The sequence below is a fragment of the Myripristis murdjan genome, chromosome 10, assembly GCF_902150065.1.
Source record: "Myripristis murdjan chromosome 10, fMyrMur1.1, whole genome shotgun sequence".
NCBI lineage: Eukaryota > Metazoa > Chordata > Actinopteri > Holocentriformes > Holocentridae > Myripristis > Myripristis murdjan.
Window position 1 is genome coordinate 30,938,948 of NC_043989.1, and position 25,171 is coordinate 30,964,118.

At 41.2% G+C, this 25,171-nt stretch overlaps 2 protein-coding genes across 2 annotated transcripts; one reads left to right on the forward strand and one right to left on the reverse strand.

Moving 5' to 3' along the window:
* Window positions 1-514: 514 nt before the first annotated feature.
* Window positions 515-19,936, reverse strand: naa15a (N-alpha-acetyltransferase 15, NatA auxiliary subunit a). Its single transcript, XM_030062146.1, has 20 exons — window positions 19,883-19,936; window positions 17,837-17,921; window positions 14,447-14,551; window positions 13,480-13,637; window positions 12,911-13,045; window positions 11,208-11,361; window positions 10,194-10,313; window positions 9,529-9,624; window positions 8,845-8,951; window positions 8,659-8,731; window positions 8,315-8,484; window positions 7,473-7,625; window positions 6,641-6,769; window positions 5,141-5,354; window positions 4,586-4,779; window positions 3,594-3,702; window positions 2,670-2,768; window positions 1,855-1,998; window positions 1,577-1,674; window positions 515-1,043 (listed from the first exon to the last, which is right to left on the reverse strand). The coding sequence occupies exons 1-20, from the start codon at window positions 19,934-19,936 to the stop codon at window positions 834-836; spliced, it is 2,607 nt and encodes an 868-aa protein (XP_029918006.1). The 3' UTR covers window positions 515-833.
* Window positions 19,908-24,922, forward strand: ndufc1 (NADH:ubiquinone oxidoreductase subunit C1). Its single transcript, XM_030062157.1, has 5 exons — window positions 19,908-20,134; window positions 20,953-21,064; window positions 22,590-22,693; window positions 24,553-24,624; window positions 24,796-24,922. The coding sequence occupies exons 2-4, from the start codon at window positions 21,019-21,021 to the stop codon at window positions 24,610-24,612; spliced, it is 210 nt and encodes a 69-aa protein (XP_029918017.1). The 5' UTR covers window positions 19,908-20,134; window positions 20,953-21,018; the 3' UTR covers window positions 24,613-24,624; window positions 24,796-24,922.
* Window positions 24,923-25,171: the final 249 nt, after the last annotated feature.

Genomic DNA, 25,171 nt, shown 5'->3' on the forward strand with positions numbered 1-25,171 from the left:
GAGAAGTGAAGAAAGGGAATAAATCTGAAGTCTTGGACATGGTGTCCATCATACAAAGCAGCACTCTGGTGTCTGCAGGTCACATCCTGCGTGTCCCCTCAGCTTCCTCCTCTTCCTTCAGTTCGTATTTGGACCGGTGCAACATTGTGGTCAAGCGGAGAACTGCAGGAACTGAGTGCAACGCCGCTAGGCCTCCCTGGAAAACCAAGTGATTCTCCCTTTTGAAAGTGTTCGTCCTCTCCTGTTTGGCACACACCAGCTCACAATTCTGAACCACCACAATTCTCCCAACATCACCACCACTATTACAATGGTACTGTTTGGTTTTGCAAACATTGTTTTATTAATTCATTTGTCAGTTTGTAATATATAAATTACCTTTAAAAACGTGAGAAGCAGATGCACCTACAAGAAGGACATGGCGTGAAAACACAGGAGTTATAGAAAACCTAGACTGTGTTTACAGAAGCTGTCCTAGCCAGCCATTGTCCACTTTTCCCACAATCCTTTTTTACCTCCCCATACCATAATTATTTCTTGTCTCTCAGTTACAAAATAGATGTGGACAGGGTTTTGTTTCTTTTCTTTTTTTTTTTTTTTAAGTAAAATGGTAATTTCTTTCCTGTGCCATCTCTCTTTCTCTCTCACTTTCTTTTCCTTTCTCTCCTGTGGTGCTCAGTCCATCGAGATCAGTGCAATGCAGGGGCGATTCACAACAGCCATAGCCGAGGGGTGGGGCTTGGGGCGAGGGGAAACAGGTGTTGTTGGCGGACTAAGGCGTCTGGCGGCGTGTTCGCGCCTCCTCCTCCTCTCTCCTCTCTCCTCCTCTGGGCTCACATGTCGTTGGCCATGTCGTCGTGTTCTCCTGCTGATAGGTCACCGTTGGCACTGATGCTGGTGCTGTTGTCTTGGTAACCAGGGGGCATGAAGGCCAGGGTGTAGGGGTAGATCTTATGACAGGCGGCTCGGTAAGCTTCAGCCGCCTTCTGCTGAGCCTCGCCCAGCTGCCCGTCACGCAAAGCCTCCAGGACCTCAGTGCAGATCTATAACACACACACACACACCATTAGAAGCCTACTGGACACAGAACTCAAAGACTACCTGGAAGCCAGTTATTTGCCATACTCGAGTTAAGATCTTATTCCGGTAAGAGGTGCCACATGAAGTTTTCAACATTTCATTTCATTCTCATACTAATTTTGATACCTCGGTATATGTAAATGTAAACAAATGAATAGTGGGCATAGTAGCCTCTATCTCATGCCAGTGGTACTGTGGACACCATCTTCTGACATGTAATGTTCACATTAACATCTAACCAGTAATTACAGCTAGCAATGGGAGATAATCTGCAAGTATCTGGAAAATTGCAAATGTTAAACTAAATGAATCCAAATTTAATGCTACTTTTACCATGAATATTACCATGAATAAAAAAAAAGCAACCTACACCTATCATAAAATTGAGCAGATTTTGTTAAATGCACAATTTGGCAGTGTAATCTTTTCATACAGACTTGGAAGAATTGTAAAGCAATATGCCTTATGGTTAAAGTATTGGTTTAGTATTGCACACCTGGATGCTTCTCCCAGTGAGTGACTCGTCCAGAGCAGTAGCTAGCTCACAGGCCATCTTATCAGAACAAGGCTCCAGGTAGACCATCATCTTAGCAGCTGGGAAAACAGAGGGCATTTCAACATCAGTTTCTTCACATCGCTTTGGGAAACAGCAGGCATCCCACACAATGTAGAGATGCAGCAACAGCTCGAAAGGCCAACCTATGGGCCAGCCACCTATGTGCAGTAGTGTGTGTGTGCACGTCGCTTCCTCCTGTGTGTTTGTGGCCGACGTACCAGCCAGTCGGTGTGGGATGGAGTTTGAGTGTTGGCTCAGGTAGTTCTTATTGTAGCTCTGGGGGTTGCTCTCCCCAAACAGCCTGGAGATCTCCTGCTTCAACACCGTCCTCACTGCCTCTGGCAAGTCCACGCTCTCCCTCACTGGACACACACACAAAACAAAGACTCATTTCAGCCTTTTACTCAAGTTACTGGCATTTTTTCCTGAGTTACAGGGAGCAGATGGAGACAGCTGGTCAATTTTGGGTTCACTCCACCAGAAGCGATGTTACTGCCAACAGGTTGCTACAAATCTGACAGAGTTGTAGCAGTCCTGAGCTTGTGTTAATCATGGATACATGTGAGAGACACTTATTTCTACCACATCTTTCTGCACTTCCTAACAATATGCAGCAAATGATAGAGTGAATCAATGACTCTAGGTCTAGGACAGGGATTTTCAGGCGTCTTCATGCTGGAGACCCCCAAGTTGACTTGCATTAAGCCACACACGCCAATTTGAAGTCATTTTTCCCTTGGGAGCCTGATATGACAAGATATATTGGTTTGTGTTGAGCTGTAAATTGTTTGTCATATCTGAACAGTGACAAGTTCAAAGTAAAATATTCAGAATTTGCTGAGGGCCCCCTGGAAGCCCGTCACAGACCCCTGGTAGTCACTAGACCCCCACTTGAAAACCACTGGTCAAGAACATAATACAACGACAGAATTTGCTCAAGTGCCTTATTTTAAATCCCCAGTTTAAATGCTCAACAAGCTGACAGACGTATTAAAACAGGTGAGACCAGCCGAGGTAAACAGGTAATGCTCACCGCCTTTGAAGAAGCGCACTAGACACTGGTGGAGCCACGGGTCTGAAGGGTCGATGGCTACAGCCCTCTTTACTGACTGCAGCATCAACAGGTACTTCTCTGGAGCAGGGAGGGCAGGAGGGGGGAGAGGAAGACAAAATATTAAGTCAGATTAAGTTGCAGCTGTAATGATTCAGAACAGAAAATTTGTTGATGAACACAACATACAACCGAATAACTCAAGACAATTTAAGACATTTTATGGCCTTAAATTAAGATAGCCAAATTCAAGACTTTTTAAAAATGGCTAATAAGGACCTGCAGGGTCAAAAATAGTCAAAAATATTTACATATTTACACAGTGGAAACAGTCTTCATAACTGTTTCCATTTGCACAGTGGAAACAGTCTTCATAATGTCTAAACAGTGCAGGCTATTCCAGTGGTGAGATTATTCGTATCAACAATGAACAACTGAGACTTATTTGTTTTCAACTGGATCGAGTGGATACCATCTTCCTCTAAGCATGCAAACGATATCAAACAATGTTGCTGTGCTAGGATTTAATGTATTATGCTTGCTAGCTCAGTATCCAGTAACAGTGCTGCTATGTAATACCAACATAATATGTAAAGTGATACATAGTAAAATATTGTCTTCTGCCAAAGCTCTGTATTTATTTCAAAGTGACGAGCGACAAAGTGCAGAACATTAATGCAATGTGAGTGAGCTGAGGTGGTCTGCTATGGGACCTTCAACATGACCCTGGTACACAGTTCTGCAACTCCTCCATGCGTTACAGTGTCATGTCCTAATGGCTGCTGTACAAAGGGTCTATTTCCCTGACTTTCCACTGCCTGTCTCCCAAAATTACATGGTATTCTAGGAATTCCATGATCAGGTCATGACTTGTAAGAGAAGCCACAAAGGGGTTATCTGCCTGACCTTTCCTAAAGTAGATCTCAAAGGCCAGGAGGTGAGTCTCGATCTTGTTCCTCACTAGGTTCTTCAGAGGGATCAGGAATTTCACCGCCTCCTCCAGAGGATTCTCCACCTGACAGGAAATAAAATGTCAAGGAAACCTTCTGATATTCTGCAACCAATCTATATAGCAAGCTTTATTCACCAAGCACAGATACAGAAATGATTTTACTTATTAGGCTTTTATAAATAGTCTCTGATAGGGCCTTGATGTTTGATCCAAAGTAGGGTTAGACCAAGATATATTGGTTAGCAAATATTGCCCTTTTATATGATAAAAGATCAGCTTTAGGAAGCTTCAACTGGTATGAGCTGCGAAAAAAACTCATTTCAGTTGAACCCCAGTATATAATTAATGAATTAATTAAATAATACTCAAGCTATTGGTAAATATTAGGCCTCTTTGACCAACAAGGAACTAGTTATGTTCCGGTTCGTGAACCTAATTTCGAACCATTCTGAGCTTTTCAACAAAAAATTGGTTGGAAACCCAAAAAGTTGGTAAACAGCTGAACAAAAAAAAAATTGTAGGACCTTAAGTAGGAACCACAATAACAACAAACATTGTGCCAAGGAAGATCAAGATGATGGAGAAGATCAACAGAGAGTGTGCAGTGGTCTGCTGAAGAGACAAAACTACTGCTTTCAAATTAGACATCTCCTGAATTTCAGGAAAAGATGCAAGTGAGAAAAGTAAATTGTCTCCAAACTGCTGAAAAGTTGGTGAAGGCTGGGTTCATTAAGACCCAGGAACAAATTATCATCAAGTTTGTAATATGAAAAGTATTATGAACTGCTCAACGTCATGCTGGGACAGACACAACAAACCCAGCAGACTGGGGCTGAATTCAGCTGCAGCCCTGCACTGGTTCTGGTTCACTGGGCAGCACCTTGGCTAAAAGAATTCTGAACCAATTCAGAACCAGAAATGTTTTGGTTGAAAAGAGTCTTCCTACCTTGGCCAGTTTGTCTGGTATGAGCTCCTCCTTAGGCCCCCCTATCTCCTCGTCATCATCCTCCTTCTTCTTCTTCTGGTTCTTCAGCTGCTTTTCCTTCTCTGCGTTCTTCTTTTCTTCCTCTAGCTGCGCCTTCTTCTGGGCTCTTCGCTGTTTGTTGCGCAGTTTCTTCAGCTCCTTGTCTGTCAGATTCTCTATAGATTAAGGTAGACAGCACAGGGTTTATATACAAGGAGCATTCCACTTAACAGGCTATACCCTGATAATGATCTTTATTTGAGACACAAACAATATTAGAAGATAGAAGAAGATTTAAACTTTGTTTTACAAAGTTTAAATCATCCATCAAAACCAACTGTTGAGCCAATCACTTCAAATTAACAGTACTTCCACATGACTAAGATTTTGGTACTTCATCCTTAAACCATATAGACCACAAGTGTACAACATGCACATACATTTTCGCACGCGCATGCACACACACGCACGCACGCACGCACGCACGCACGCACGCACGCACGCACGCACGCACGCACACTATCTCTTTAAACTAACCAGTGTCTGCCTGGCTCTCCTTGCTGTCATCGGCCAGAGGTTTGTCATGCAGGGCCAGGTAGATCTGGATGGCAGTTCGAGCAGCCTTGTAGTAAAATGGATGCTGCCGCAGGACATCCTCCAGCTTCAGCAAGTCTACGTAAGAGCGCAGTGTCATCTTCCTCATGCAGTAGGTGTGGAAGTCAAACTGGTCGTCAGTGATCTCTACAAAATGCTGTTGGGAGGAGAAAAGGAAGACATGGAATGAGGAAATACAATGCAACTGTTTTTAGATCTGTTGGGTCTGTAAATCGGACATGAGGGAGGTGAGGACGTTCTACAGTATTGTCACTACTACTTCTGGTTCCCCGTGGTTATGGTTCTCTTAAATCTTCATGCATGCCCACTGGCAAAGAGTGTAATTAAATAAAGAAGACGCTGTTAACACTTTGTTTCAACATGCGTCTAAGGCCATGTCCACAGTAAACCAGGTAAATTTGGAAATACTTCTGTTCTGCATTTTTGCATTTTTGGAAATCAGTGTGAAAATGCTAATGTGTAGTGTGGCTGGAAGGCCAGAATGGCATTTTCAGATTTAGTTTTGCCAGCAGTAGATGGACTTTCTCCTGCTCCACTGTTTGAATGTTGCTTCAAACTCTGACCATGGAAACAATGCATTACACCTATGGTGCCACCTACTGTCTTTTTTGTGCATTGCACAATAAGTCTCTGAATGTGATTTTATGTGGTCATCGATGCAGAGACTTCTCCATCTCCATCGAGGATGGCAATGTACACAGACAATGCATAACTGATTTGCAGTGCTCATTATTCCTGGAGTAGTGGAGACTTTTTCCATTTTCCAAAAATCATTTGAAAAAAGCATCCCCTACCCACTGGACCTGATGGTCAGTTGTCAATGGAGTAGATCACTACTGCACATGAAGTCACAACATAATTCTAACCATAAGGCTATTTTCTTGTGTTAATGTCAGAATTTTTCATCAGTATACATATGCAAAATGCATCATAATAGTGTTATCATGTAAATCATGTTAACTGTATAATTGTGTAAAGAACTATTAAAATAAACCATTTTGGACACTATGTGTTCTTGGCACATTTACAGCGTCAAGGCTAGCTGTTTCCACCCATAGCCATTCCTAATGTTAGCAAGGTTAGTATGCAGTCTATGTTAGTGCAAGTTCAGCTTCATTATTCATATGCCATCACCTTAAAAATGAGAAAATACAAGAAATTGAAACTGTAAAAATTTGGGCAAACACGTGACGGAAAAAAAGAGATAATGACAACGACACACTTTGACCCAGATCTAGATCATGTCTTAGCAAATTTTGTAATAACTTATAATGATGAGTGACTTATTTTGCCCATAAGTTTGCCCTTTGGCAATGTTGGCACACCCAGAATCTCTCTTTAGACCACAAAATTAATACACACCAACAAGAAACTGGACTTGAGTGTATCCCTTTTATACCCAATACAGCTGGAGCAACTCACCCTCTCAATTTCATGACACTTCTTCAGGGCCTCTCCAAACTTATTCATGGCCTTGTAGGCCAAGGCACACTCCGTCTGGAACCACATGCACTGCATCTCATTTAGGTTCTCAACTGCTGACGTCCCCTCCTGAAACCCAACACACACACACACACACAAAACCACAGAGTAAATATCATTTTTCCCACACTCATGTTGAGCAGGGGCAAAACATAGCCAGCTAGTAGGAATCATGCTGCCCCCTTTAAAGTGTTTCATGCTCTGGTTTGGTGTTTTTATGCATTCTAACTAATTTTCTGACCACTTTCTTTTAAAATACATGTTCAAAACAATACTTCCATGTGTTTGAGAAAAGGCAGCGATGTTGCAGCAATGCTGCAGTATTTAGTTTGAATGAATTCCAACATCACCTGTTGTATGTTATTTCTTTATTAATTGCCTGTGCCAAGTGTAAGTTCAGTGTATTGATACAAGTCTTTGAACAAAACTCATATCTCATATCTGGTGATTGCTGACAACTAGATGTGAAGGCACTGTCTGCGGTGCAGCACTCCAAACACATGGCATAGATGCAGAGGTTTCACTTTTGCTTACACACTGGGAGACTGACGTTGAGTGACATACAAGAGTAAATAGGCTTTTCATGTTACCATGCTGATAGACTCAGTAGGAAATCCTACACTGAAAACAGAAGTCAACTTTTAAGGAGTAAGCAGCTGGAGAAGTGGTAAACACGGAACATACCCTCTCACCTTTCTTTGAGTGCTCTATTATATTTCATAACACACATCTGACTGTCTCTCTCCACACACACACTCCCTCTGTCTCTTACCCGTGTGAACTTGGAGCACATCTCCTCTGCCTCTTTGACGAGGCCAGCTTTCAGCATGTACTTGGCACACTTGGAGTTGATGAAGCGGTCAGCAGTGTCCAGGGCCTGGGCCTCATCCATCCACCGAGCTGCTTCCTTGATGTTTCCTGCATGCTGCAGAGCAGGGGAAGGAAAGAAAGAGGGAAGGAGTACTTTTTTTAGTAAGCTTTTGGTTCCTGTCAATAGCTGTCAATGCTATTTTGTGCATAGATTCAGGTATTTGCTTTAAGGTTATTAGTCAAGATCAGTTCAGAGCTGAATGAGCAGAATTCAAAATTACAAAACAACCACTTGACCTTTTTGGAAGTTTAAGAAATTTTAAGTATAGAATAGCTTTCTTATGCGTGGTTGTGTGCTCTCTTCTAGACTTGGTTGAGAACATATTCTGAGTGTGGGGACAGCTTTCCCAGAAGAGGCCTTCAAATATTCACAGTTAAATGTATATGACTGCCACCGAGCACTTCCAGAAAGTCCCACCCTGTTTCCCTATCTTGCAAGTGGCCATTAGGAGGGTCCAAGTCCACTGGCCAAACACATACTGTGTCTTGCCAAAAGTTTATCAGTATCCTCTGTAATAGCCACAATTTAGGAAGTGGATATATTCTATGCAAAAATCTGAAAGTGAGTCACAACTGCAAGGCAGGCCTGATGTGCGCATCAATAATGTGCTATGAAACACTTCAGGGACCATCCTAGAAAATTTACATTTAGTTTGGCTGCTCTAGCTAAAAGTATATACAAATTATGCCTCACTTGCTACTAATAAATCTTGGCGGACACTGCTTGTCACATATGCTACAAACCTTGTAGATCTTAGCCTTGATGAGGAAAAGTTCGATGAGTGTGGGCGTACTGTCGATGGCATCATTGATATATTCCAGGGCGAGGCTCTGCTGGCCCACATGATCAAAGTGCTGTGCCAGGAAATACTGAACCCACAACAAGGTCGTGGGCGGCTCCTCCTTCCCATCATCTATGGACAGATTTCATATAAAAGTCATCATACACACTAACCCAAGTGGAGATACATGTCTGATTCCCAGGAACTTGTGCTTTTAGACATAATTCACATGGGTTTGAGTCAAAAACAGAGCATGTAGGGGTCAAATAAGCAACATCAATAAACTCATAAGCGAGCTGTACTCACCATTTTGACTAAACATTCGACAGCTTTTTAATGAGGTTTCATAGCCAACTACTAATTCTTCAATGATTGAAATCTGAAAGGAGCAAAAGTAAGTTTAGGGGTTTTTCTTTCAGCCAGGGACGACAAGAACAACAATTCCAGATGTATACACAGACCCATTAACCCACATAAGGTCACCATCCTGACCTTTTCTTTGTTGATATAGAGGGATTTGAGGGTGGTGAAGACAGGTGGGCAGCCTTTACTGAAGTTCATCCTCAGGTAGCTGTCCAGACATTCACGGAACTTCTCTCCTGGACAGCACAACACATATCAAAGGGTGCATTAATACAATTTTGAATGCTTTTATCTGCAGAATGTGCAGTTTTGGAGACGCTTTGACTGAGGGTGAAGCAGTGAGGGGGTGCGGAGTGCACAGGAGGTGCTTATCCAGGTCAAAGCAGATATTTAGAAAGCTAAAAGCACGAATTAACAGGCTGGCTATGGTCATTTTACTGTAAAACTGCACATAATATTGCTTAATGGGAGATTTAAGGACGGGTATACCCCCCGGTATACCCTGATTCTCTAAAAATCAACAATTTCTTGTAACAAAATCAAAGACAGCAACCTCGACTTCCTTCCTTGGTCCTGTACTTCGAAGGACAGGACCAGTGGCTATATAGTTTTGTGTTTTCCTTGTTCCTTGTTTTTAATCCTTTTTTAGTTGCAGTCCCATCTGGAGATTAGCTTTTCATAAAAAGAGCGTATGTGAAAAAAACATTAAGGCATTACTGCTCTTACAGCTATATACTGTCTTTCTAGGAGCTCACTGCTGCCACACTGAATTCTTCCTCAGGTGGTGATCTTGAAGACAGTGTCTGTGTTTACCTGAGAGGAAGTTGAGCGGAAGCCTCCGGGGAACTAGGCCTTTAGGAAACTTCACCCAGGCCTCCTCGTAAAGTTTCAGATGATCTGCTACACTATCTGGACAGAGACACAGACACAAATGCAGACATGAGACACAAATTAGGAAAAAAAAACACACAACATCAAACAACACAGAACAGTGAACATGTTGTCCACTGCAACTGCTGCAGTCATCCTTTGGACCAATCACTATCAAATTACGCAAACATAAAGGGGTCATTTTACAGTCTGTCATGGAGCAGCAAACTACATTTTGTACTGCTATTTGCACTGTCCACTGGTATTTTTGTAAGTTTAATTTGAGTGTTTTCCATCTGTCATCCCTCATCATCTTGTGGGCAAATCAGTAAATAATTGAAAAGGCCTTGACTGAAAACCCCCAAACGATGCAAAATTCGATATGGCATGACAACAGTGGTCCTAAGAATGCTGGGTTTTGTCAAAATCCAGTTAGTGGTGTCTGAAATATCAGCCGAAAAAACAGAAGAGAGTATGAGGAGAAGACGCAGAAGAGGAAGATGAAGTAATCAATCAACATCCTTCACATCCATCTCATCAAGAGGTAGACGACCTTGTAATAAAAGGTCAATGTGAGCCTCATGTATCAATCTAACCATTGTGTTTACCTAGCTTGAGGGCCTTCTCCAGGCCCTGGTAGTAGGCCCAGTTCTCCGGGTTCCTCTCCTGCAGTCTTCTGTAGACCTCTGAAGCCTCCTCATGCCTGTCCAGCTTCAGCAGCAGCTCTCCTACAGAAAGACAGACTTTAGCAGCTCCACTCCAGCCTCCAGTCCCTTCCTATGGTTTAGAGCAGGGCTTTTCAAACTTCTTCATGATGTGGACACCCTTGTTGACTTTCATTAAGGCATGGACACCCACTTGAAGTCATTTTGCCCTTGGGACTCATAGAATTTTAAAATGATCACTTGTACATATTTCTGTGATAGTGATGTAACCATTGAATACCTGAGCAAAGCCACTTAGGGCAATTAGCAAATTAGCAAGAAATTACCCAAGACATTAGGAAAAAAAAAAAAAAAAAACACACAAAAAATGACCAGAAAATAACAAAAAGGTAAGGTTAAAAAAAGTCCGAATTTTAGCAGACTTCTATTTAATTACATGAAAACTGTATTTATTTTTTATTAAAATTGGATGTGTCAGACAGGTGGGTGATGCTAGATCACTCTTAGATTTCTTATGTTTAACAGCTTGTGGTGGACATCTGAACACTGAACTGCATTCAGACTCCAAAACTTAGGAGTGAAATTCACACATCATCTAAACAGCAGCAGTGAGCGCTCCACTGAGGGAAAACTACACTCACCAATGAGTGCTCAATCTCCTAACAAACGAAGATGATTCATTCAAACATATTTACCCATTCATTCAATCAGTGCACCATGTATGACAGAAATGCTTCGTGGGATATAAGTCATGGTTAAATTTTCAGAAATAAGCACACAATACCACACAATAAAATGGTCTCAGACTATATGACCCTACATGAGTATTTCTAACATTGTTTAGTTGTCTTTCAGTAGATTCCTCCATTCAAATCCCATAATATATTGAGAATGGTGCAATGGTGACTCACTCTCAGCATAAATCCTGTTGGTACGTGAATGGCAGCAGTGACCCACCTCGTGTCTCCTCCACAGCTAGCTTATCACAGATCTGTTTCTCATAGTTGTTGAGGTGATCTAGAGCCTCCTTGTGCAGGCCGGCCTCCCTCAGAACCTGGTTCTGATACAGCAACAGTTCACTGTACTCATAGTCCACTTTGTCTGGAGACGTCTGGATGGACACACGGACACACGGACACACACACAAACACAGAAGGGAAGGATGAAGGACAACTGAGCGGAGGTGTCTGAAGCAGGTGTCAAGCAGTATGGCTTTTGGGGGCTTATAATGTCTTTGGACTTAAGTTGCAAATAGCAATTCAATTCTTGTAAATGATGCACAGATGGACGAAGTTGTCGGCATGGTTGTGTGAAACATCTGCAACTGACCCTAACCAATCAAATGAAGAATGGGAGCTTCCTCACCAAGCAGTTGCACTGAGATCTGTTTTTCACATTTTAGCTTTGTAACATTTTCCAAAAGTCTGTGAAGGTCATGAATTTATTCATCATAGCCACTGGGCTGTTAAAGAAATATTCTGCTGATGTAAGTGAAATTATGAATGCAAACACGTTCACATTGTTTGTCTAATTCTTGTGTATTCTGTGATGTCTTATTTGACTGTTAAGCCTGTTGCTTGCTCAGTTATGTTTACCCTTCAACTTTGTGAAGGGCTCTGTGACATTGCTGTTACAGGACCATACCAGTGGTGTTGGATGTTGGGCCCATTCACTACAATTTACCCACATTTTACCTTGCAACAAACCTTTCTGCAAATCATTTGGGGGTAGTGAAGATTTCACTGCATGCAATCTCCATCAAATCTCTCACTTTTCAAATATGAGTTTTTGGCTGAAACATCCACCTTATAATATTCTGCTTCTGTGGCTGATAATGTTGATGCTGTTCATGAACCATGGAACTCATAACTGGCTGTGTAAAACAAATGTTTCCCCGGACCAGCGGACTATTTCCCAGTGTCAAGACAGTTTCACTCCGCCCAATTTCAAGTCATCAAAACACAGCAGTGCTGCTGCTTTTAAAAAAATGACCGTGGAGGACTTTATTACAGTGATGCAATATTGGTGAGAAGAAAGTTTGAAGACTCGAAAGTTCATTTTTATATCGTAGTGGAATGAATGGAAACTAACGGCTGGATTAAAGGTAGGAAAAATTATCAGTGTTCTAAAATGTGACTGCTTGCTTCTGGAGAAGACTAGCAGAAATGATAAATATCTTGCAGATATTATGCAAAATCAATGGCGTGGTCCTTAAAAGCTGTACTAGGAATTTTCCTATACCAACTGCTCCAAATGGCAGCAATATATGACTGATTTTTTTTTTTTTTTTTTTTTTGGATTCTGAATGGACTCTGAATATCTATAGACTTAGACTTACTACTTACTTTTATAAACTTATCACTCAGTGTTTAGGACACACTTGTAGATATCATTACTTCCTATGCAGATATCCTGCCAATGTCCATCCAGACACCAGAACTGAATTTGGACAGACACAATAAATCTATAGCATCAAAATTATGCAGATGAGACGGTCCTCTCAGTTATACCTCATTTTGGCTGATCAGATGGCTCATTTGTCATAGTAATTGATATGATATGATATGATATGCATTTTTACATGCATGTTTTTTTCATAGAAATCTTCCCTAGTGCAGCTTTAAGGCTCCATTTAAATGAACCTGATTTGACTGTCTTACCTGTTGCGTTTTACGGAACTCCTCAACGATCTTGGCGGCCATCTCAAAGTCCTCCAGCAGGTGATATGCCACAGCGTAGCCAATCCACGACGCTCGCTGAGCTGGACGAAGCTGCAGCAGTTGGTACCGAGTCTCCTGGGGGGAAAGAAGATTGCAGCATACACAGCGAAGCCAGAAAGATGAGTGATGCTGCATTTACATCATATGGGAATAACAACCAACAACCTGATTTTTCCATCACTTTGCTGTTGTATTTCCATGGGCTGAATTTTTTTTTATCCCTTCCTAGTTTGTTAATTCTGTCCTCCTAAACGTTTCTAAAAGTAAATCACATTCCCCACTTTATCTCTAAAAATGTCATGAAATTCCATAACTTTTAGGAGAAAGCAGGGTAGTTATTATGCCTAAGCTTTGCTGAGGTAGATGTCAATGGCTAGAAGGTGAGACTCACGTCATGCTTCCATCTAGATCGACTTTAAATCATCTCTTCCTCGTGCCCTCATCACTCTGAGTCCCTCTGTCTGGATTCCTATTTTTAACCATCTCTTCCCTCCTCCCTCCTTCCTCACCCTGTATCCCTCCAGGTCTCTCATCTGGATCTGCAGCAGGGAGAGGTCTCTGAGGATCTGCAGGTTGTCCTTGTCCCATTTCAGTGCATTGCGGTAACACTTGATGGCCTCATCGTACTTCTTATCTGAGCGCTGCAGCAGGCCATACACATGCCAGCCTGGGAGGATGTGGAGGTTCAGGAGGCAAAACGTACATACACACACACACAGACACAGAACCAGGCCCACAAGCACTGAGACACAGTCCACTTCTCACACATGCAGTATGCAGTATGCACATAAGTCTGCCTGGACACCAAAGCATGTCAGACAGTTTGAATCCAGCCTCAGCTCACTAAATTGGTAGAATTATCTCTATTGTGTCCACTGAAGGTTCATTCGAAAAGTTTTCTAAAAGTTTAACATGCTGCCTCTCAAACATGTTTCCCAATCTTTCTCACTGGTTTCATCAACTGAAAAATCAAAACTAAAAATTGAATAAAGTAAAGTAAGTTGAGCCACCAAGGGGCTGATTGGAATCCTGCAGGAGGAGCCAGAGTGAGGACTGGGCTTCTTTTAAATAAATGATAAGTAGATTATTTTGGCCCTGTTACCTTTATAAAATAGCTCACAGTAAAGAGGCACAGGGTAGGCTGGGGGAAACAGAGGAATAACATGCTAGCAAAATGCTCCACAATTTACACTCACTTTGTTTTTATTGGTCAACCTAACTCCCCCCAGTGACTGGGTTGCCCTTTGACAAAAATGTGCCTTTAGTGGTTGATTTCAATGACTAGTTCCTCCTCTCTGGCAAGGGATGTGCTAATCACTGAAGTCACCTGGTGTGGTGTTTGGTTGGAATACAAATTTGTATACTTGTGGCCCCCCCATGGCACATGACTGAACACCACTGAATCTCTATTTCATTGATTAAGGCTGGACAGAAGCTAGGAGCAAAAGGGAGCAATGGCTAGAGGTGGAAGGATACAGACATGGCTCTTGAGGTCGTTGCGTAGGCCTCGTCTCACCAGCTCGTAGGCCTCCTCCTTCTTCCCCAGACAGTTCAGGGTTAAACCCTTCATTGCCAGGGTCTCTGAAGGAAAAGTAAGGAATGGGGAGGAAAAGCAGAAAACATTCAGGGAGAGGAGGATAGGTCCAATTAAAAGGAGTGCAAAAGAGATGGAATCACATTTATCAACTAAACAATGATCTAGACTTGAGATGATCAGTCTAATTAATTGTTCAGTTTTTTTTGTTTTTGCTTTGATGAAGGCATCAAATATGTTCATCACTAGCTGACACGCAAGTCCAAAAACAACTTGCCAATGAACTGATCAGCACTCAAAAGACTCATTTTGTGTTTTTCCACCGTCATGTTTCCTTACATGGCTACATTCAAGGATAAGCCACACCTAATTTGCATTTTATTGTCTGCAACATTCAAAAAGCATGCTTAAAATTTGCTTAACAGTTGGAAGAAAACATGTGCATGAGGAGGGCTATAAAGCTTGAGAAGGAAAGCATGTGGCACTACTGGGCGTGACAATGGAAACAGAAGGCCAAAGAATCATTACAATCCTAATGTTATTGTTCTGTACCATATGGCTGACGGAGCAGTCATCACTGAATTATAACGGGCGGCAAAAGTAGCAAAAGAAATGATCAACACTTCCTGTTGTTGTTTACAGTGTGTGAACAGTGTAATAAGAAATTAAGCAACCCAGGCATACAGATGATTGAAAAGCTGCATTATTTGCCGAGGCAGCTTGCTTGTGACCCCTGTGTGTTAACAGCTCCACAATGATTTTCAAGTGGGATTTATCATCTCAATATGGATTAGCATTCCAGCGTGTCCTCGCTACACACTACTAATCATGGAGGCAAACTGCTGTCAGTGCAGAGAATTATACATCCATTTATGAATAAGGACGAAAGTTACAGTCACCAAGTCTCAACAGAAAAAAAATGGCACACAGGGAGTAATACATAATTCAATAAACAGTTGTATAATAAAATTAGGAGGAAATATGATGCTATACCCAACCCCAGCAACAACCAAAAATATTATCTGAGCAAAAGCTATTGTTGGCCCTCAATTACCAGCACAGTTAGGCTTCTTGAAAGCAGCTTCAAGTTCAGACCCATATATCTACTCAGCTGTTGAGAAGCTTTTGGGAAACTGAGCCCTCAAAAGTACATGCAACAATGAAAAGAGTAATATGTCCTGCATCAGGTCAGATATTTTCTCACTTAATGTGCACAATGTGTACGATATTTACCTCAATTTATCAGCCTCAAATTAACATTGATATAATGCCATTGAGAAATTAGATCACTGAGTTGATAATCGGTTTATTCTATGTATTGCTTTTTGTGTGTGAAGACTATTTGTTTTGTTCCCAGGTGTGATGTGGCAGAAAGGAGTCTGGTTTAAAAAAGGTCCCACAAACACAAACACAAAAAACAACAACAAAGTGGATTATGCCAATATATATAACAAGTCCTACTACCCACTATTTTTCATTGGAGTACAATTACTTGGGAAAGTATTATCAGTTTGTTTCTGTCTGGTGCAGGGCTACTATGTGTAGGTTTCCTGCAGAAACTACCTGCCAGATCTGCTTTCTCCTTCACACAGGAAAATAAGGGTGATTTAATGTCCTCAAATGAGTACCGGGAGCCCTGTGATGGACTGGCAACCTGTCCAGGGTGTTCCCCTGCATTCCGTCCAGTGAGCTCTGGGATAGGCTCCAGCAGCCCCTGTGACCCTTACAAGGATAAGCGGCTTGGAAAAGAAATTAATGAATGAGTGAGTACCGGAACTTGTTTTTTTTTTTTTTGTTTTTTGTTTTTTTTTATTGGTATGATCTGCTTTGTTTGTGATTGTTTATGCATTAAAAATGTTATTTGGGAACTGTTTTGCTGCACTATGCAAGTGTGCGTAGAGATAGAAATCCAGTATTGGCAACTGATGAGGATATAGTTCCCCACCATGTGGACTCATCCAGGGAATTAAACAACCCAAGACTACACCAAAGTTCACTCTTGCTTTAAGCTTGCCACTGTGATATAATATGAACCCTCTTTTAATCTGGTTTGCCTTTAAACACCACCTGCTGTTCTTGGTGATTGCTATTTCATAGCTTTCGTTTCCATCTATTTCAGTCTTTACGCACAGCTGTCATGGAGGAAGGAGTGGCCTGGATGATTAAGAACATTCATTGACTTCATGTTTCTTGTGCAATTTGAACATTAGGACAGTAAAGAGAATAGGGACACAATGACAGCAAACCGTGCTATTCTTCATAGTTACAGTATGCATCACTTTAGACTGAGAGGGCAAAGGTCAAGTCAACTTGCTCTGTTACTGACTGCCCTGATCAACTGGATCATCTTCCTCATAGGTTGCTACATTAATCCAGGCTACTGTGATGGCAGCCTATTCCAATGATCTGGCTAATCCTCATCTGGCTAACTCAGTTTGTTGAACACAGGTGGTGAATTTTATTTGTCAAACTAGGATGTAGTTATCGTGAATTACTGCAGCTGCTGTTTTAAAATAAAGGACCGTGAGCAGAGAGTGGAAGCTAGGTTCAGCACATATCTGATTGGCTGGCATGGCACTGTGGCACTGAGACAGCAGGTTTTTGCCATTGTGACAGAAAGCTGCAGATAAAGTAAATGTGGAAGTAGGCTACAGTTGTGTCTGAAGCCCATATTGCATCACTGTTAACCTCAAATGTCAATTTTATGGCGCATTTTCACAAAACTGGATTAAACCTGCACTGTACAGTTTCATAACCTATTACCACTCCTGAAACTTAAGTGTGCTTTGTGGAGACTTTTGAGATCTAATTTTCTAAAACAATGGCAACTCATATGGACCAGCCATGATGCTGTTTTCTGCACTGTTGTCTTCCTCTGCAATGTCTGTTGCCAAAATCTGTCCCTGACTTAAGTTCCTCATGCTCTTTCCCCTGTTTACAAGAACCCTAATTTCTAACATATAAACAGTGTGCTGGAATTATCGACTCGGCCTGTGTCTTTCAAACACCAAAGGGTTTTGGATTTCATGTGTTGGGTCTGCTGTAGGGAAAGGAGGAGCCACGTATGAACTTAAGTGCACAAGTGTGATAGGTGAAACCAGTCACAGTAATAATCCATTTATGTCCAAGAATTGGATTTTGCATGTTTGAGTTTAAGGAGCTGTGGTAAAAAGTTAAAACTACATTTTAAGCTTGCTTTGATGAACAAAAAATCCCAGTCTTGCACCAAATCTTCTACAAACTTACTCAGTTACTCAACCAACACAGTTATCCATGTACAAGTAGCAGAGCCCTGACAGCTAAGAGTCACAGTAGTTACAAGCTACCCTTACCTCCATGCTCAGCAAACTTTGGGTTGGCGAGAATCTGTTTGCAGAATTTCAGTCCATTTCTGTATTGCTTGTGTTCGTAACATCTCTGCAACAAAAGGGCAAGAAAAAAAAGTGGGTTTACATCAGGCATCTGAGGCCAACAGCCTGCCATTCACTGCTACACTAATCCTGAAATCTTTGTGGGGGTCAAAGTACAGGTAAAGAACATTAAGTGGGATAAATGCAAACATGCTGGTCTGGTGACTGACTACAGACAACAACGTCACAGGTCTTCCCTGTCACCAACCAGCAAAGCATCACACACCAAACATCACCTTGACAGGCCAAGTCTGTGTGAGAGAATCATAACGCTTAGATAAATAGAAGAGGGAAGAAAAAAAAAAAACACTTGTAGAGGGTGAACAGGCTTGGTGATAGAGGGCTGTTGATGAGATGTAATCAGACAAGCAGCCAGATGGATCTGCCAGGCTCAGAAGGCCCCGAGAGGAAATCCTGCCAACTCTCAGAGTAATACTAATGCACTCAAATCCTCCACAGTCAGAGGGAAAGCACACATACTCACAACTACTAGGAGTCACATTCACAAAACAGCAAATATGAATCCTGGGTGATGGTTTTGACAAAGAGATTGGATAGAAACTAGTATCATCCATGCTGTTAAAATTCTCCTTGCTATTAAAAGTGGGCTAGGCTTATCTGGTTTGAATTATGCATCAAATGCTGCATGCATGCATGCCAACAGGCAGAACATAAAGTCCACAACAACATACAGCTGAACAGTTTTAACTAATACGCCAACTAGTGTTGATAAACGTTTATGCAATTGTGCCTTACTTAAAATGAGCGATATTAAACTGTAGATACAACACGTTGCTGCTGGAATCTGACAGTTTGTACCCATGTGGGCGTGGTTAGGGTCAACCCCGGGCCCTGGCCAGGCTCTGTACCGATATCTCACCTCAAACTACATACAAATACACATATCTTTGTTTAAAGTGGCTGATAAAACAGTAAACGTTGACAAAACAACGACTTCATTATCATCCAAACTGACTTAGTAGGTTGTTTGGTAATAATTAGCTGCCACCATGCTACCGGCCGGCTCAGCTTGACGTTTCCCTTGCTGCATGGCTTGCTCTCGGGTGAGAACATGATGCCAAACTTCACCTTAGTAAAGTAAATATGCTTATCGGCGAAGGTATGTTACTCGTAGAGCAATACTTGAGACGTTTTTTCCTCAATTTTAGGAGCAAGAGATTCCTTGGGCGTACACGTGTTCCACGGAGTAGCATCTTATATTCAATGAAATATCTACTTCTAGTTTTGCTGTATACTACTACAACGTGTGTAATTGAGGAAACGTTCACCCGAGCCGATTTTAAAAGTTGGCGTTTAATTAACATGGGAGCTGCTTCAGTGTTTTTTGTATATGCCGAATTTTAAAGCGCTTCCTACTGATCTGTCAGTGCTCTTACGACCTGTTCTGCCACTCGCGATCAGTTGCAGATAAGTAAGGTTACGTTAAAATGACATTTTCAAACTCACTTTGGGGTTGACAGCTTATTCATACAATAACACGGCGGGTACCAGAGCTATAAGCCACCTGACAGCTGTGCGGATAAAGTAAACGCCCTGATACTAACGTATATAAACAAGCACCTCAAACAAAAAGTGGCTAAAGCTTGCCAATGCTGTCCGAACGAGTTTAAAAAGCTGCCAATGTAAGCTAACGCAGCTAGCCACAGAAGTTGTGTATGCTTGTCAAGCCTGTCAAGCTTCTTCATTGATATACTTTGGATGTGTTGCAAGGCCAAAGCATAGGACACATGTTTGACTGCTGGCCTATTGCACTTGTTAGCTGAATTGCCTTGCTGTAACTGCTATACGTATTAATAAAGACAAGTTAACTACGCTGCATTTGTTATATCGACTCTTATTTATTCGCTAACAACTAGTTAGCTACCAAGTGTGACTGCTAGAACTGACGGCTACTTGGCAAACTAGCATTAGCTGCCAAGCTAACGTTATCTCAGGCATTTAGCCTACCAGTATTCTCTTGAAGAGAGCATTCTCCTTCGGCGGTAGAGTAATTGTGGGCATTGTATTAGCTTGCTATGCCTCCGTAGCTTCACACATGAATAATATCCTCTTAGAGTCAGAGATCCTGGACTGTTTCTGTCTCTTCAGGCTCCTCTCTCTCTCACGTGTTGAAGCCGAGGCCCCCTTCCGAGCAAAATGGCCGACCTGCTTCTCCTCCGGGTCAGGCTGCTCTCTGAGTCTGCGTGCCCATCCAAACAAGTAGGGCGATGCTCGATCACTTATAGAATGGATGTTGTGTAGTTTAGAAATCTGGTTTTATTTGTTTGATAATACAGCAAACAAAACTTAATCATGGCATTTTGCAAAACATTACAGCCAGTCTAAGAATGGAGAGTACCCAGATAGCGACAGGTCCCGTGATCTGCTATGGAGAAAATCACTTCAAACTGTACTCACAAATCTGTCAATTTAATTATTACTTGTTTGTCGGCAAGAGTTCCCACTTCGCATAGCACCACATTCAGTATTTTAGGAACCATTAGGATGGCTTGTAGAAAGTGGCTATTGGATGGCTCACCAAGCAGCACCTTATTTTATGAAATCTCAACGTTTACTATTTGTTGTCGCTGCCAAATTCGTCGGTGTATTTTAGTGAACGGTTATGGGAATGTCAGTTGTACTCATTCAGAAAGATAAAATTTTACTGAAACAGCTAATGTATGCTACAGTTGATATAAGCCGAATTGAAAAGTGGCTCCTGGAGATTAATATATTGGCCTATACCATGTACAGCGAGTGTATATTTGCGTGTATATAAGGCAGCAATGAATGGAGCGATTTTTGAATGAATTTGGCATAGCTCAACCGTCTGTCCATTTAAAAGAGAGGAACGTAAAGGAACAAGGAGGGACACATACACTCAGTTGAAAAAAGTTTTCAAAGGAGTTCAGTCTAAACTAGAAATATAGTGTTTGGGATGTATAATGGCCATGGTTTAATCTCAGGTTTATCATATCTCTACATTGAGTCTCGTCATCGATGTATCGACTATCTTTGCTGCTACTCTGTCCTGCCAGGAATACTAATCAACTGCAGCCCGACAGGATTGCACAGCGGATGAGGGAGCTCGTCTTGTGGCTAAAATGACATTCAGCCGGTTATTATCTCGAACAGTGCTTGTCAGCAAAGGTAAGGCAACGACGTTGGAATAATGAAGTTAATTACTGTGATTTTGAAAGACGTGGGGCGTTACACTGCAGAATGAAACACAAAACCCATGTTGGCTCGGCCTGACCTTAGCTTAGCACTCTAGCTTCTAGCTAACTAAAGGTAGCTCCTCTCGGGTTTTTGTATCGGGGCTACGATATTAGGAAATAATCCATTAGTTCAGGGGTTTTCACACTTTTATTGTTCTGTTCTTTTTATTGTTCATGTTCTGGAGCCCTAAGTTGACTTTAATTAAGCCGCGAAACCTCATTTGAAGTGTCCTTGCTCTATCGACCCTGATTTGAAAAGATATTTTCATTTGTGGTAATAAATTGACCCGATGTCGCACTTGAATACTGACAAATAGCTTCAAAGCAGCGAGATTAAAGTGTAGTGTTGAAAAAAACTCATTTGCATTTTACTTGTACTGTAGCACACAGGCAAACACTTTCTGGTGAATTAAATTGCAGAGGAATTAACTCTTTAAAACCTGAACAATTGTACTGTACTTGATTTTGAAATGCGTGGAAAGGTGAGGTTAACAAATGAGCAAAAGAAAATAGAAAAACTAAATGACCACAAAATTAGCAAACATCTACTGTGAGTTAGCAACAGTAATTTTGATTGCCATATTTATGTATGAAAAAATGTGTGTATAATAAATTATATTTATAATTGTTTAAAGGTCAGATCAGTGATGCTGTGATTAGTGTCAGATGTCTTGTGTGTAATTGGATGTGAAATAATAGTGACATTAAATCATTTTGCTGAGGTCCCTCTGTAAGCCCCTCATGGACCACTTTGTAAACCACCGATTAAGCCATCAAACAAATTGACAGTTTTTAATTTAGGTTATTTATCTGAATAACAAGTGATAAGGTTATTACATTTTCTTCATTGACACATAACAGAGCTGCAGCCCGGTATGTGCCATGCTCCTCTGGGTGGAAGAAATCTGTTCAAACTCCATTCAGAATGTGGTAAATTTAAGGTTACGTCTCTTATTGGAAAATGTGATTATTTGGTTGAACATAAGCCACATTCTATTAGCTACTATTCTTGGGTTAAGCATGAAGAAAACATACGAGGCAGCTCTTGTTTAAGTGAAACACCATGGAGGGTGAAAACAGTGTGTACCACTTCTAAAAGCTTTTCTTTTTTTTTTTTTTTTTTTAATTGAAAGTAGGCTTGGCTTGTGGATCACATGAATGCCGAAGTTATCAGAAGGCCCTGATGATTTATATCAGGTCTACGGTCATGTTTTACTTCACATGTAGCTTTGTCAACAAGCAGGATGACATGAAAGTGACCTAGTTTTGAATGGAGCTTTGGGTGTTTCTAAAACTATACTCTGCCTAATGTCTAATTCTGTTGTCTGTGATTAGCCAGAGTGATTCTAAATACTGCAAAGACTTTCCCCCAGGGGAGTCTAAGGATAGAGACAGAGGACTCGCTGCTCATATCAACATTGTTTGATTCTTCATGGATATTGTTTCTGTGTTTGCAGTTGGAACCAGGTCTGCGTTCACAGCCTCCAAGCCAGACACCGTCAACCCCAACTGGCTGAGAGTGGGGCTTGCCTTCGGGACGTCCGCTTTCCTCTGGGGGCTGGTAATCATCAAATATTAAAATCCTGCTTATTTCGTGCTATGTTACTTCATGATCTTTTATCATTTGCACAAAGGAAATGTTGCACCAAACTCAGTTCAGAAATCTCTAAGTTGGATTTTGGTGTGATTTTTTTTTTTTTTCTCAACACAAAGAGAACAGCATGTATCCTATAAGGTTTAAAAAAACAAGACTGATTTTCATTCAGAGTAACCCCACCTCAAGACACACACACACACACACACACACACACACACACACACACACACACACACACTTGTCGCTTGTCCTTCATGGCTAGGTTACATTTACCACCTGAAATAGCCTACGTGTTGCCTTCAGCGTTGTCATTTAAACTTCAGCACTATATAGGAAGTTGCCCAGAACAGACAGTAGGACCATCATGTTTATTTATTTTACACTACAATTTCAGTGAAATAACATCGACATGACCAAACCCAAACATAATTTCTAAATTTTTGTCCCAACCGGCTCAGGTCAGGTATACAGCTGTCCCTCACTATAACGCAGTTCACCTTTCGCGGCCTCACAGTTTCGCGGATTTTTTTTAGTGCAATTTTGCATGCTTTTTTTTTTTTTTTTTTTTTTTTTTTACAGCGCATTGTGTTCTGCGTCCTTATTTTTCTACGAAGGTTTGAACTTTGAGAGTGTTTAAACAAGAGAGAAAAGTGAGAAAATGTTAACCCGCAATAGGCGAAATCCGTGAAGTAGTCAGCTTTATTTTTTACAATTATTCTAGATGTTTTAAGGCTGTAAAACCCCTCACTACACACTTTATACACTTTTCTCAGACAGGCATTAACATTTTCTCACTTTTCTCTCTTGTTTAAACACTCTCAAAGTTCAAACCTTTGCAAACATACAGCACTTCAGAGTCACACTGCTAGCGATCGAAGATTTATGTAAATTTGGCAAGCTGAACGTATTCTGTACTGTACAGTCCCCTAGCCAATCAGGACGCAGAACACAATGCACTGTAAAAAAAAAAAAAAAAAAAAAAAAAAGCATGCAAAATTGCACTAAAAAAAACCCGCAAAACTGTGAGGCCGTGAAAGGTGAACCGTGTTATAGCGAGGGACAACTGTATTGCACCTGTAGTTTGATTTCGAAAAAATAACAAAAGCAAAATTGGTAAACTGTGAGATGCATTCATAACTCTTTTTAGCAGTCTGTTCAACTTAGCTATTACCCTGCAGGCACAAAGCTTAATGTTTGTCCCAGACTGGCCTCTGTACTGCCATGACGTATGCTTTTAGATGATGAGAGAGGGAGGAGTGACTACAAAAAGTTTACATATTAACTTGACGGTGCTGTCATCTGCTGGTCAGATAAAATCACAGTCAATTATCCAATTTGTGCTTCCTAAATATTCCAAATTTAGTGTCTCAAATGCAATTATTAAGGGTGTTGTGGTTTTTGACTCTGTAATATCATTTTCTTTGTGCCGCATGTCCAATTTTAGTTTAATCCAAAACAGGCTTAAATAATTGAATATACATCATATCTGCTTTAGTTGGAATACATATTCATTAACAATTTCCTAATGCTCTGTTTGTCATTTCACAACTTTAATTAACTATGTTAAATTAATTGAAGCCTGGTGTGACCAGTCTTGCTTCTTATTTATTTTATTTTTTCCAGCTGATCTCAGCTGAAGTCATTTAAGTTCTGTCAAAATTCTTAAATTTGGCTCTCAGAGACCTGCAGACACTCTGCAGACAAATGCCTGCATATTTATTATAGTCCTGCAAGGAATCAAAGGTGTCTGTGATGGAATGCAGTTGAAGAAAGAGGGACAGGTTAGATTTGATCGACCTGTTGCTTGTGTCCTCCACCTGCAGCTCTTCAAGCAGCACAGTACAGACGTACATGAATACAAAGTGAGGAATGGCCTGGAATGAACCACCACACAGGTATGGAACATAGCTGACAGCAGCAATACATCTGGAGCTGTAATTTGAACATCTGAATGTTTTGTAATTAGTATTGTAATATTCTATGGATATTTTGTTGTTCTGTATGAAGACAAAAAACAACAAAAGGACCGAAAATAGAACATTTCTTTTGTTTCTTGTCCTTTGCAGGAGGACGGCAGTTCCACTCGGAGGTCAACCCTCCTTGTAGTATGCAGCTCTTTCTCCCTTTGTTTCAATTTTCTTTGTGTCTGTTCACCAAGTTCTGTCTAAAATAAAGATGCTACCAAATATCACATGAAATGTCACATGCTCTGATTATTTCATTCACATGAATTCAGAAACAGTTGTTGTGGTTTTACGGCCTTCATGACCTACATAAAAACAGCTGATGCTCCCAGAAGTAGATCATCTGTACCACCAATGTTACATTTCTGCCATTAAGTAACAAATCATCAAACGTGCTGAGTTAGTAAGGAAAGACTTGTCAGCATCAAACTTGGCCAGCGGGTTGGTGATGGGCACTGAGTCAAATATGTACATGGTT